This window comes from Amblyomma americanum, chromosome 5, assembly GCF_052857255.1.
Source record: "Amblyomma americanum isolate KBUSLIRL-KWMA chromosome 5, ASM5285725v1, whole genome shotgun sequence".
Taxonomy (NCBI): domain Eukaryota; kingdom Metazoa; phylum Arthropoda; class Arachnida; order Ixodida; family Ixodidae; genus Amblyomma; species Amblyomma americanum.
The window spans coordinates 80814729-80829188 of record NC_135501.1 but is presented as its reverse complement, the minus strand read 5'-3'; the positions used below and the strand labels follow the sequence as shown (position 1 = coordinate 80829188).

General features: G+C 43.8%; 1 protein-coding gene across 1 annotated transcript in view; it reads right to left on the bottom strand.

Moving 5' to 3' along the window:
- Window positions 1-217: 217 nt before the first annotated feature.
- Window positions 218-14460, bottom strand: part of LOC144134842 (uncharacterized) — a 31334-nt gene continuing 17091 nt past the window's right edge. The window contains exon 2 of the mRNA XM_077667659.1: window positions 218-1445. Coding sequence (XP_077523785.1) covers window positions 370-1445 — 1076 coding nt within the window. The 3' untranslated portion in view covers window positions 218-369. The remainder of the gene's footprint in view (window positions 1446-14460) is intronic.

Below are 14460 nucleotides of genomic sequence, written 5' to 3'. Positions count from 1 at the left end.
CAGGGACGGCTACTATCTGCAAGCACTGCTTGAGAGCTGGGGCGTACTCCTCGCCTCTTTAGTGAAGCTACATAGCTGGCCGCGAAGTGCGCCCTTCGGCTTCCTCTATAATCCGGAGTGTCATAACAGGGATATGTGCGGGCTGCTGATATGGCTGTGTTCTCATCTCAACTTTCCACATTTTCTGTCTATCATCTAATTGCGGACGAAGCGCGGATTTAGCAGTTAAAGGGAACGTAGAAATAAGCAGGCACTCCGCTGCTGAGCGTCATTCTGCAGTCGACAGATATGAACTTATTGCCTACAAATCCGGTCAGAGCCTAAATTATACCCGGGAGTCCCAAGGCTGACGAGAGGCTGGAAAGAAAATTAGTTGTTTTTTGCTCGTTGCGTCTTGGCGAGCTGAAGGCCGAGCTCCAGGGGTCGTATCACTCCACGGACCACTTGCATAACTACAGAGCTTTCAGGGAAAATGCAGTGCTTGGTAGCTAAGGAGGCCTTTGCGGCTATTGTAGCAACTGTAGAAGTGCCGCAGGATGCATCATCAGCGATAAGGGTCGCGAAACCTAACTGTATGGCATGTAGCGCTGTTGAAGCCACACAGACATCGTAAGCTATTCCACAGATGACAACGTGTGTTATGTTTCTAGCCTTTAACTCCGCATCAAGAATTGTTGCATTGCGACTGTCGTTATCCCAAAAGGCAGAGTAGCTGTCCACATCTGGATCCGTGCCCTTGCGAACTAAGAGCGCGTGGTCAGGCACCCTGAGCGCTTGGTGTAGCTGTGCTCCCCATGTATCCTGCACGCAGTGCGCTGGCCACAAAGTTTGCACAATGCTGCCAGAGCTCGTTTCATTATCAGCAAACGCAACGGTATCAAAAACCTTGGATTCCTCAGCACTCACGGGACTACTGGAATGGAACAGGCGGCGGTCTTTGTTCTCGAAAAATGAGATGTGGTTCGTTGGGTGCCAGTCTTGAGTGTAGACAATCACTTCCCATGGGAGATTTTCGGCAAGTTCATTGATCACAGGCACAATGCGTTCAGGGTCGCGATTGTCAGTGAGATTTTTCACTGAAAGACTTCCTGTGATGAAGTCGTTCTGCACATCAACAACAAGTAAGGCAAACTTTGGGGACAGTATGACCTCGATCCATGATGTCCACATTCTGTTAAACTCTGAAGCATCTAAGCCTTTGTTATGGTCAGTATCGAAGCTACTAAACGCCAACGCAGCTTCTGTCTGTGTTTCATTGGTTGTTACATCGCCAAGATCAGTAAAAAGTGATCTCATAAGGTCGAGAAAATCTCCATAGGACAAGTATTCTCCTTCTTGCCCAGCACGCTGACGGAACCAATCAAGCGGTGACTGGAACTGACTCCCACGGTTCAGCTTCTTCATTAGCGTCGAGGTGTTCAGGCCAGATCCCCACTGGTTTTCAGCTAGAAAGAAAACATCGCTATTTTGAGTGGTGCCTGAAAGAACCCGAGGATTTGCAATGACGCATGCATGAAGGCAAATGCTGGACCGCCTTTGACAGCCGCACGAGGCTTGAGAGATAAAGCTTCTATAAAGAAAAGACGCAGGGACATCGGCTCTTAGAAGTTTTGGTAAGGTATAAAAAGCACAAGCACTTTTAGAAAGTGAAGAACAAGATGCCATTTTTATTTTTGAGCTTTTACAGGAATATGAACCTCCTCCCTCTTATTTTTATAGTGCCAGTCTCCTCACAATTCTCGCCAGGCCAAGACGGGAAGTGAAATACACAAAAATAAATCAGTGAATCAAAAAAGAAACAAATAATCGGCGGAGCCTTAAAAATGATCCAAACCATTACTGAGTAGAAACTTCCAGGGCAAGAAAAATATTTTAGTTGGTGTAAATCAGAACCGACAAGTCGTCATCGTCGTCGTCGTCATCGTCATCAGCCTGACTACACCCACTGCAGGGCAAAGGCCTCTCCCAAGTCTCCCTAATTAACCCTGTCCTTTCCCAGCTGAAAACACCACATTTGCACAATATCAACAACATCAAGAACATAGGAGGCCGTTATGGTCTGAATGTAGTGTTTGCAGCACCATGTAAGCTTGGCAAGATATGCTCCGTGAGAGAAAAAGGACCCCCGAGGTGCGTTATCAAGCATATATGCAGCGTTATGCGGAATGCAGGTCTAAAGTCATCTACGTGATATCGCTCAAGTGTGGGCGTGTCTACATTGTGCAAACCGGCTGTTGTTTCAACGAGAGAGCGAGTGAGCACAAAAGGACAATAAAACAAAATGAAAGAGGGGAACCTCCCTGATCACTGCAGAGATTGTAAAGATTGCGGAACGGTGCTGGAAGAGGCAAACTTTATCGGGAAAGGCAGGGAGCGAGTTGAAAGGGAAGTTTAAGAAGCAGTTAACATACAGAAAGGTGGGCCCACGTGCAAAACACTTCGTCGGTCAAACTGAGCGGCCGGGAACAGGATTTTTTAGATGGTTATGTGTAGATTTTGTGATTCAATCTTGTTATCATGTTCGTAAATTTTTCATGCCGTCTTCTGTGAGTAGCAACGCCATGGCTTTTATACATAAATGTAATCTTTTTCTGTAGATATATTTTTCTTGTTAGCTAGTCCTGACTATGATACGCATTGTTGGTGATAATGTATTGGCGTATAAAGGTTGTGTTTTCCACGATAAACTCAGTTCGTATTAGGTGCCTTTCACTCTCTGTGTCTTCCTGTGTTTGTTCCTTCACGCCATTCAACTTTATGCTTCTAAATAGCCTGCGCAACCACGGCCACAAGATAGTCGCACAGCCGGCAACCTGTTGCATTCACTTTGCTATATGGAAGACGTGCGCTGCTTAGACTGATAGAGGTAAAGACGACAGCACGAACTGTTAAGCGCAATCTACCACCTTCATATTCCGACTAGCCCATACACAAGCACTTCGCCACTGTGCCACTTCACTCTGTGTCGACTTGACATCGGGCGTTGCTCAGGGCTCCGTTTCGAGACCACTGACATGATCAGTGTAAGTTAATGAGATTCTGCAAGGAATTTCTGCTCGTTGGCGCTTCTTCGCCAGAACCTGCATTGCGTACAAAAAAAAAAAACTCACACTGAAGGGTATGCTGTTCACTTTCAGTGTGAACTAACGAATATTCTTGCGCGGTCTGCTATTTTGAAAATAAAACTCGGTTCCAAAAAATGCATCCGCCTGTCTTTTAACAGAAGAAATAATAAAAATGACACTCGTTATTTATGAGACGCAAACGTTATTTTCAGCAGCATACGTATATCTATATGAGTCAGGTGTTTTCACCTCACATTTCATAGAATGCCCATGTGAATCATCGTCATGACCAGTCTGACTACGACCACTGCAGGGCAAAAGCCTCTCCCATATTTGCCCGATTAACCTTGTCCTGTGCCAGCTGCGGCCACCCTATATCCGCAAACTTCATAATCTCATCTGCTCATCTCATAATCTTATCTGCCTGCTACGCTTCCCTTCTCTTGGTGTCCAGTTCATTACCCTTAGCGGTCATCGGTTATCTTGCATTCACATTAGATTTCTTACCCAAGCCCATTTCTTCCTCTTGATTTCTACTACGATGTCATTAGCCCACGCTTGTTCCCTCAACCACTTTGCCCTATTCCCGTCTCTTAACGTTATGCCTATCATTCTCCTTTCAATAGCTCGCTGCGCTGTCCTTGACTTACTGGAACCCTCTGTTCCTCGCTCATAGGTGAGTATCGGTAAGATACAGTTGTTGTATACCAGTCCATGAAAATGGTAGTTCTAAGGCAGCCAGAGGGCAAAATTTTATTCAACGAAGCCAGAAATCTCGACCTTCTAAAAAAATTAGTTTATATTTCATTTTCATTTGATATTAGAGCAAGACAGCAATGTGGGCTAGTTGGTTGTACAGTTGGTGTGAATAACGCGCTACACACTAACAAAACGCCCACTGGAACGGGGGACACATATTAGAGAATGTGCGTGATTGTTTAGGGACGTCATCAAAAATCCCTCATTAATCAAATCCACCAAAACAGAATATAGTGCCAATGCCTTTCTCAGCGCGTTATTAGCGAGGAGAATTGTGTACTAAAACGAACACTGAGTTTAAACAGCAAGCACAATGCTGGTGTTGAACAAACCTCCACCTGAAATTGTTATTCGAAATAACTGACAAGAGTAGAGTTCGGAGATATTCACATTAAGAAACAGCAGTACATATCTAAATGAACTGATCATAAGATCAAATTCGACAACACCTGAAAGGGACGAAACTTTGTGCTAAGTCAGGTTTGTCTGCCAACCGTAACAAAGCGGAACGCACTGTCTGGCAAACAAATATGGCGTACCAATGAATATTTTTTTTTATTTTCTAGGCTGTTAACCACCTTTATAACGCGCCCTGGGCAAAGCGGGGTATTTCAGAGTAAATAAATAAATAAATAAATTTGGTGTGCGCAAGAGCTTTTTACTTGGGATAAATTTATAGTTGAGCGCGTTAAGGAATTGTGAGTCGGTTAGGTCTCTTGAAGCCCATCTGGCGGAATGTAGCTCTTTAGCCTCTCCCCGCGTTTCTTAACACCGTCTCTTCTATGTTTATTTTTGATGTGCCCACACTTCTCAGTCTAACTTTCTGGTTTACGGTTGGCATGTCTTCTACGGCCTAGCTCTGCCTGTGTGCGCGTTGTGTTCTCCTGAGTACTGCTTATCCAGGCACTTCTTGCAGATTAAAAGGTATTCAAAAATTCGAGCGTGCGACATGGCCTTCATTATGCTCTGAAAGGGTTTACGAGGACAACTCCGTATAATGTTTCTTCCTAGTGTAAAGGATGCAAAACACTCAACTTATTACTGAGAAAATTGTAATAAAAAAGTGAAATTTATTTCCCGTTGCTAAATTCAAATTCGGGAGTTCAAGTGCGAAAAAGAAAGGCTGTTGTGTGCCAGTCTATTTCCAGTCTCATGTTCGCGCTCCGCTCTAGGTGTGCGCCATTCCAATTCGGTGACATTGCATCTTTGCGTAAATAAGTGCGGAAAAAGATACGCGCTCTTTCGCTCTCTTTGTATAAGCGGGTGAATTGTAAAGAAAAATGCCAATTTAATATATGTAGCATAAAGAATAAAAACCTATTTCCTTCAATTTTTGGTAAACGCAACTTTCAAGGAAACTTGTGTTTTGTAGAAATTAGCCATGGAGTCCGTATCTGCGTAAAGCCTAAGCTTCATTGCTTGTCAGTTAACTTCTAGAGCTTCATTGGTGCTCTGTTCTTCACCTGTCTCAGTAGAGTACTTCCAACGACTGTCAAAATCACGCAACGATATCGCGGCAATGTCCCATGAGCATTGTGATGTTGCCAGGAATATCACTGCATATTTATTTATTTATTACAAATACTGCTAATCCCAATTGGGATTGTGGCAGGAGGGCTTAGTATGTTAACAGAAAGCGGTCAAGCATAATCGGAACATTCAACTGGTCAGCATGTTAAGAAAAACAACAAACGGTAAAACGAAAATACAACCGAGCTGTGACGAAAACAATCAAATAACACATAAAATAAGGCTAATGTCTGTAGTATTATACAAAGAATAACAAAATGTTGAAACATTGCTAGTTGTTATAATACGCAGACAATAAGTAAACAGTAAATATTATAAGCGTACACTGCAAAGGCATTAACATAGTATAGGTGTTTAGTTTATGTAACGCTGCATAGTTTGACAAAAAGAAAGCTTACACATAAAAAAATAAAATAAATAACCATGGCTATAATAATAACAGAACGCAAGCAACCAGGAATGAATAACTAATAACATGACATACTCTCAACTGTAATATTAAATTTTGTCAATGATGAACAGTTAGTAATGGAGGGATCAAGGCTGTTCCATTCTCGAATTGCTAGTGGGAAAAAGGAATTTTTAAAGCAGTTAGTATGGAAATGATACTCACTTAATGTATGTGAATGTTTATGACGCGTTGATCTTGCTTCGGAAAAGGAAATATATTTAGTAGTGTCGAGTTTTAGATGTCGATTTATTAGTTGAAACATGAGTTTTAGTCGTGCGACTTTTGCACGGGTTTGCAATGATTTTATTCCTTCAGTTTTCATTAATTCAGTAGGCGAATCGGTTATTTTGTATTTGTTAAATATAAATCTGACTGCTTTTCTTTGAACGGCTTCAAGATTGGTTATATCTTGATTAGTATAAGGAAACCAAACGACGTTAGCATATTCGAGAACCGATCTAACCAATACATTGTAGGCTAAATGCTTAGTTTGAAAATGGGCTAATGTGAGGCGCCGTCTAAGAAAAAAGAGTCGTTTCAAAGCTGTTGAGGTGATTTTGTCCACGTGAGCGTTCCACCTGAGGTCATGGGTTATTAGTACGCCAAGATACTTATGATTAGTCACTACAGTAAGTGGTGTGCCATTTATAGTATACCGAAAGTCGGATTTATGTTTCTTTCTAGAAACTGTCATAACAGCAGATTTAGTAGCGTTGAGTGTCATCTGCCAGTCAGTGCACCATTTTGCTATAGAATGTAATGCGTTGTTAAGAGCTTCATGATCCTCTATAGTATTAATTTCACGATAAATTACACAGTAATCGGCAAACAGTCGTATATTAACGTTGAGATTAGTCGTCAGATCATTTATAAAAATCAAGAAAAGAACAGGTGCCGAGACACAACCCTTAGGTACACCAGACACAACATTTACTATGTGGGAGGCTTGATGATTAATTTCTACAAATTGTGTTCTGCCTGATAAGTAGTTGCTAATCCAATTAACTATAAAGCCATGACCTAGATTTGATTCTAGTTTATTAATTAATTTAATGTGTGTAACCTGATCAAATGCCTTTGAAAAATCTAGTAGTATTAGATCGGTTTGCTTTTGTCTGTCTATGCTGTGGGATAAGTTGTGGACTAATTCTAATAACTGTGTTACTGTCGAAAGGCCTTGGCGGAAGCCATGCTGAAATGGGGAGAGTATGGTTTCATTTTCAAGGAAAACGGTTATGTGTTTTAGTATGATGTGTTCGAGTACTTTAGACACTGAACAGGTGATAGAGATGGGTCTGTAATTAGAAACATCTGTCCTGTTTCCTGATTTGTGTATCGGAATAATTTTGGCTAATTTCCATTCCTTTGGAAGGGTACATGTTGAGAGGGATTTAATGAAAAGTAAGCACAAATTCTTAGCCATCCATTCGGCATATCTTTTTAGAAAGGAATTTGGGATGTTGTCTGGTCCTGGTCCCTTTTTTGTGTCTAGATTTAACAACAGGTTAAGTACCCCAGTCTCAGTTACAGTTAATGATTCAATGTGTTTCGTTGTTCGTGAGGTCTGATGAGGGACTATACCATTATCGTTAGAAAAAACTGACGCGAAGTAATCATTCAGTTCGTTTGCTATCTCAAGGCTATCTTCTTTAAAGGCTGGGTTTTCAGTTTGTCTTTTAGGATTAAGGTAGCTCCAAAATTTTGATGGGGACGTTCTTATAAAGTTATTGAGAGTGTTATTAAAGTAATATAATTTACAAGCCTTTATTCGATGTTTCATGCTTTGTATTGCAAGGTTAAGATTGCTCCTTGTTTTCGTGCAAGGGTTCACCTTGAGGGCTTTCTTACGGCGATTAACTTTGCGCTTAGCGTGTATGACTTCGCGGGTGATCCAGGGGTTACGTCTTTTTATTTGCTTCCTTCTACGTGGGACGAACTTATGAATACAATATGAGACAGTCGTTTTAAAGCTGTGCCATAAGGATTCAATGTCAGAAGAAGCATCGCTTGCAAGTTCTTCCAAGTTCTTCCTAGGCTGCCACTACTTAACATCAGCGCTTCGTCTACGATGGCCGATATTCCAAGATTTAAAAAAAACAGTGGAAGCCGTAAACAATGACAGTTTGGTTATCGGTGGGGATTTTATTCTGTCCGAAACAAATTAGTCGCAGCAGACCTCTTTACCTAATATCAACTGCGGTCTCGGAAAGGAAATGCTGGAGATTTTTAGACCATCTTCACTAAGGCAACTGGTTTTCGAACCCACCCATAGGAGCATTGCTCTAGCCCTGGCGCTGCCCAACCAACCTGCGGCAGCACGGTGTACTCCAGAACTACCAGGTATAAGCGATCATATGGGGGTCTACTCCGAAATTATTTTGCACCTTATAAGCTTCGCTAATAACAAAGAGGGCGCATATATCCGTACGCTAAAGCACGCCCGAGAAACATCTCGCTCGCACTTGATAGGTACTTACGTGGATCGGTTGGAAGCATTGTCTGCATCTCAAAGCGTGCAGGAATTGCTGAACGCATGGAAAAGAAAAGTTAACTTTTTGAGCTGCGTGACCAGTATGCGCCGTCGTGGGTAATGACGCTGCGGCGCGGCGAACGCAAACCATGGTGCACGCAAAAGTTAGGGAGAGTAATCGAAAAATGAAAAACAGCTTTCGCAGCCTTCAGAAAAAAAACCCTTCGGCACAGCAAAAGCAAAAATAAGGAGCGATAATTGAAGATCTGAACATTCTTCTAAAAGATGCGAATGATGCACACTGACTCATTTCATTTACTCGCCAGAGAGCCCCCCCCCCCCCCCCCCCCCCCGTAAAGAACAGTAGCAATTTATCAAAACAAATAGCAAATATGACGCTTCTATTCCGCCACTTCCCGTCAGCGGTGACTTTATTCAATAAAATCTTAGATAAGCCCGGATTTCTGAACTCGTTGTTCATGTGTGTGTTTTATGCCCATAGGAGCGACAACCGAACATTACTTCATTCCGGTGCAGTACTTCGTGAGCCAATTGATGCTATAGCTATTGCCGACGCCTTGCACCGTGCAGCCTTCGCATCGTCGCATCTAGACCGACCTATGACCTATGTTTGGTGTAACCCTTAGGCTCTCTTTGAGAGACGAGATGGCATGGAACTGAACTGTCTACATGCATGCAAACAAAACCATGTCATTGAGCGCATTATTAAAAAGGCTATTAGTACAAAATGTGTGCGCTGATCGTAAAGTACGGAACATCGTGATGAAAATATTTGTATAATACCTCGTGTACTGCCTGCTTTGCTCGCCGTAGATATTAACCGGAGAAAAAGTTGGAGGACGCTTAAGCTTCGTTTTTAAGAGTGGAACGCGACGGCGTGTTACAGTACTGCCAGGGAGTACACGGAACGCCGTCGCCCGTTCGGTGCGACGCCTTGCCCGTTAAACTAATCGCTCTGCTACGTACGGTGAAACGGACGCGCGGCGCGGCAAATCACGTAGAAGCGCTGCCAGGCGCCTTGCCGAAACGCGCGGGACTCAAGTTGCAGTCGTAGTTCGTCGGCACATCGTTCTCGACAAACCCGATGCCACGAACGCCAGCATAGCTTCCGCGCCGCACGAACAGACAGCAAGCCGCAAGCTTCATTGTGAACGCACTCTGAATGTGCGCTGCGTTGTTCAACGCTCACCGCGTGATTCTTGCGTGCCCGCATGGCACCACTGCGCCCGAACGAGACGAGCGGGAGGCGCTACCGTCGCGCGCTATCTCTTGGGGCAGTGGCGTATATTGCTTGCTAAGAGTAGGAGAAAGAGGAGGAGGAGGAGGAGGAGGAGGAGGAGGAGGAGGAGGAGGAGGAGGAGGAGGAGGAGGAGGAGGAGGAATTTTTCGCTCACGGCCATCGCCGCCGACGCCGACGACACCAGCTTTTCTGCGACATGGGGCCCTTGATGCTGTCACGTTAATAATAGATAGCAGCAGCGATTGAGGACACTCGAGGAGTACATGCACGGCCGTGAGAACGTGATAGCACTTTTTTAGCGATAATATTCATGAAGCTTACTTAGTCAAACAACTGTATATATCTGTTTTTTGCGTAAATATCCCGGCTGAATAAACAGCAAGATTTTCAAAATAAGTTTTTCATCTGAGTGTCTTCAAGTTATTCAGGCTCTTCTTAAAAATGTGAAGATCGTTATGGTATGTACTTTGCTGGTGTTAATATTACATTGCATCCATACATTTTCTTCATATAGCAATAATAATAAAAAATAAAAATTTTGATTTCCTGTTTGCCTGCCAAATGCGGGCCTGCCAAAGCCTCAGAAGGCTTGAGTGGCAGTGCCCGGCAGCAGACAGCATATCAATCATGCACCGAGCACACAAGTTGCCAAAGAAAAAAAAATGAGAGAAGAAAAACGGGTTCGAAAAGAGCTGACGCAAAATACCCACAAACGGAGAGAAAAACAAAAACATGTAAAAACAAAGCATCAAAACACAATACTAGAACTAACAAAGTAATTTAACACGACAAGCTTTCACTATCATTTTGGAATTAGCAGAAAATATTTCTTTGGGTAACTGGTTACGAACAGAAGGAACATAATGTTTTCGAAGACGCTCGCCGTAACGGGTTCGCACTCTCGGCACAAGCAAACGATCGCGAGTTCGCAGATCTTCAACAGGAACATATGGTTTACAAAAATCGCTTGTCCAGATGGGCTTAAAAACTACTGTTCCAGAAAAAAGATGAGAAAAGTCAGACATATGTAAAAGTTCAAAAACGCTATCTTCATTTAGTGCCCTACCATATAATGCTGATTTCAGGGTAGATTTCTGTATGCTTGTGACCTTCTTTCGCCAAAAGGCAGAACAGAAATAAAAGAATCATAAAAGACTTGAGTCGCCGCGGTGGCTGAGTGGTTATGGCGCTCGGCTGCCGGCCCGAAAGACGCGGGTTCGAGCCTGGCCGCGGCGGTCGAATTTCGATGGAGGCGAAATTCTAGAGGCCCGTGTACTGTGCGATGTCAGTGCACTGTAAAGAACCCCAGGTGGTCGAAATTTCCGGAGCCCTTCACAACGGCGTCCTTCATAGCCTGAGTTGCTTTGGAACGTTAAACCCCTATAAACCAAACCAAACCACATATAAAAGCTGCAAATACCATAGCGTAAGACACTGTAGGCTAAGGAGTATACTATTTGATTGCGTGCATACATAGGGCAAAGGGTCCTAACAGAATGCAGCAAACATGTAACTTTCCGAAGCTGAGAACAGAAAAATGACAAATGGGTATTCCAAGAAATGTCGGAATCGAAGAATACACCTAAGTATTTGACCGCTGACACAGGCATGATTGATGGGCATTTGCAAAGAGCACAATTTGGTCTGTGGAAACGATTTGACACACCATTAAGAGTTCCCTTTAAATAATTGTCAAAAAATACTCATTGTGTTTGTTTATCGTTAACATTAAGTTATTGCTGTACCATTCAATAACTAACTCGCAGTAGTGTTGGATAAGAGATAATGCTGTCTTATAGTCCTTATGTCTAGCAACTAAGAGCGTATCATCAGAGGATTGAAAAACACGGCACAGTTTTCAGAGAGCAAGATTCAATGACATATAAATTTAAAAAAAAAATAGGTGCAAGTATAGATCCTTGAGGAACACCGGATTTGTTCTGCAGCAGGCGACTTCTATATTTACCTAATACAACGAGCTGTTGAGGATTGGAAAGATAGTTAAAAAGAGACAGAAAGGGACCCCTAAACTCATAATTCTGGAGTTTATCTGAACACACAACATGATTAACGCCTTGGACATATCCAAAAATAAAGCACAAGCAAATTAATTTTCATCAATACAGCTGCTTAAATCACATGCAAGATCACATGGTTGCACGTGTGCTTTGCATGTTGGGCTAGAGAATGCTTGAAGAACAATGGTGCACTCTTTTCACCACCATACCGAGACTTTTTTAGTGTGATCATCACAAAGTGAACACGTGAGGCAGTAGCCTTAGGGTTAAGTCCAACGCTTCGACAAGAGGACTTGTCTTTGTGTGGGTTAAGAGTTGCTAATTTCGAAACGCTGGCAAGCACCCTGAGTCTCTACCCTACCTTGTTCACTTTGCGCTGTCAAGGGACTCATCTACTTGCCCTCTCTTTACTACGACACAGTTTGATCAAGTATGAACTGATCTATGCACATATGTGCAACCTGATATTGTTAACGATTAGTCTTGTTTGTGCAGTTCATGTACTGAAGCTGTGTTCTAGCTACAAGAGATGCCAGACTGAGAACCTGCCACAGATCGATGCCATCCCTCTTGGGTCTTTAACACTATCGCTTAGCACATGGGCATTTTTGCATTTTGTCCCTAGTGAAATGTGTATGCTGCAGCTAGGATAGCACTTGCAACTCATGTTAAGCAGCTGAATGCTATAGCCTCTACGCCACCCCAGCCAGTGAAGAAGCGACTGACTTTGTTTAAATCTCCTGTGCAGCATTTCAAGCAGTTAATGTGCATATAACCATGCACTGGGACTTAATTTCTGTGCTCATGTCTATACACTTCTGACTAATTTTCACAGCACTCATTGACTCCTTTTCTGTGTGTACACAGGCTTGGTAGCTATCTCTTGTACTAGTAGCAGGGCATCGTGTGCTTACAGGTGGTACCATTATTTGTTTTGTCAAAGTGCAGAATGTGTGTCACCCCTCCCCCTCACGCACTATAGTTTCGTACAAAGTGGTGCATTTATGTACATAAACGCTTTCTGAGGAATTCTTTTCTGTAAATATTTTTACTCTGTACTATAATTTGGCATCATAGCTTGATTGAACTCTGCAAATTTAGTTTTATCGCTTATTTCCTGTCTGCGTGATACCCATGGGCTAACTTTTTAAGCTGCGTTTGCAACAGGCCATCCTATGCTTAGTGATGGCACTAGTGTTTGTTTTTCAGTTTATGTAATGTGTGCAGGTCACCCTTATGAGCACACTTTGCAGTAGGACTGGAACATCTGTAGATGACAGCTAGCGATTAGTATTCACACTTAGTACTTTGTTACCTGAAACATTTCTGGTTTCAGTGTCGGGTTAGAGTGCTTAGTGACACACTGCTAGTGGAGGAATACACACCATATGTTTTCAGTGCCTGCTTAGTTGGTTGTAAGAGCCTTAATAAACATTTTCACCAAAATGCATTTTTGGTGTTAATGCATTACTTTCACTATTGAATGTTGAGCGTTCTTTGAAGAAATTTTAAAAATTCAAATATTGTAAGACACTCTACTGGAAATATTAAAGGTGTGGTCTATTCCTCCGGTGCCTAGCAAAATCTTTCTTTCTATAACAGTTTTTCCGTATCTCGCATCGAGAAGTTAAGACTGCAATAGAAAACCAATCGGAAACGTTTTTGAAGATAGCAAAAATGTTAGCAGCAAACAACTTCAAATCTTCCAAGGGCAGACCTGCGGATACACTGATTGTGATAGTGAAATCTTAGAATCCATACCTCCGCGACGACATCCTTTCGGCGTGTCATGATGAGCCCCCCTCTGGCCACTTGGGATTTGCACGCACGCTCGCTCGAGTGCGTCAGGCCTATTATTGACCTAAACTTGCAAATACCACCACCGCTACGTCACAGGTTGTCGTGAGTGCCAGCGCCGTAAGTCACCACCGCTAAAGCCCGCAGGTTTGCTCCAACGAATTTCGCCACCTCGCACACCTTTTGACCAAGTTGCCATCGATCTTCTGGGCCCATTCCCTGCGTCGTCTTCTGGCAATAAATGGATTACAGTTGTGACTGATTATTTGACGCTCTATGCGGAAACCAAGGCGATGCCGCACGGTGCATCCTTTGAAATCGCGCACTTCTTCATACACCACATTTTTTTGCGACACGGCGCCCCGTCCTCCGTCATCACCGATAGGGGCACCGCGTTTACAGCGCAGCTCATGCACGAGGCGTTCCAGCTGAGTCACACGACCCACCGCAAGACTACCGCATACCACCCGCAGTCAAACGGGCTCACGGAGCGCCTCAACAAAACCTTGGCGGACGCGCTCGCAATGTACGTGATGTCGCGTGATGTCGAAACGATGCTCGACGCCATGCTTCCGTGCTCCCCTGACGACCAGGCGCTCACGCCAGACGCCGAGGGATTTTCCGGCACGCAGAGGAAGCCCGCCTACTGGCCCGTATGCACATCCGCCGGCAGCAGGCAACGGATGCACAACGCTATAACCGACGACACCAAGACGTCGACAAAGGAGTATGGAAAAGGAGTATGGACTCCGGTACGTCGCCCAGGCCTGTCGGAGAAGCTACTGAGCTGCTACTTTGGACCGTACACAGTGCTGCGCCGCATCACGGATGTGACGTATGACAGTCTGCCGAGTTCGCGCCGTCGAGCTCAGCCTGAGGTCGTGCATGTACTGCGTATGAAGCCTTACTTTATGCAGTAACGGGCGTCTCTTGCACGCTTTCTTTTGTTTTATTTTTGCCTGCAGCCGTTCGGCGGCCCTTTGTTCGCTGGGTTTACTAGTAACTCCCGTTCGCTCCAAGTGCGCCCACGTTTTTGCTTCCTTTTATGGGGCGGAGGGGGATTAATGCCGCCAGGTGTCCCCGGGTGGCGCCTTGAGGACAAAGAAGTG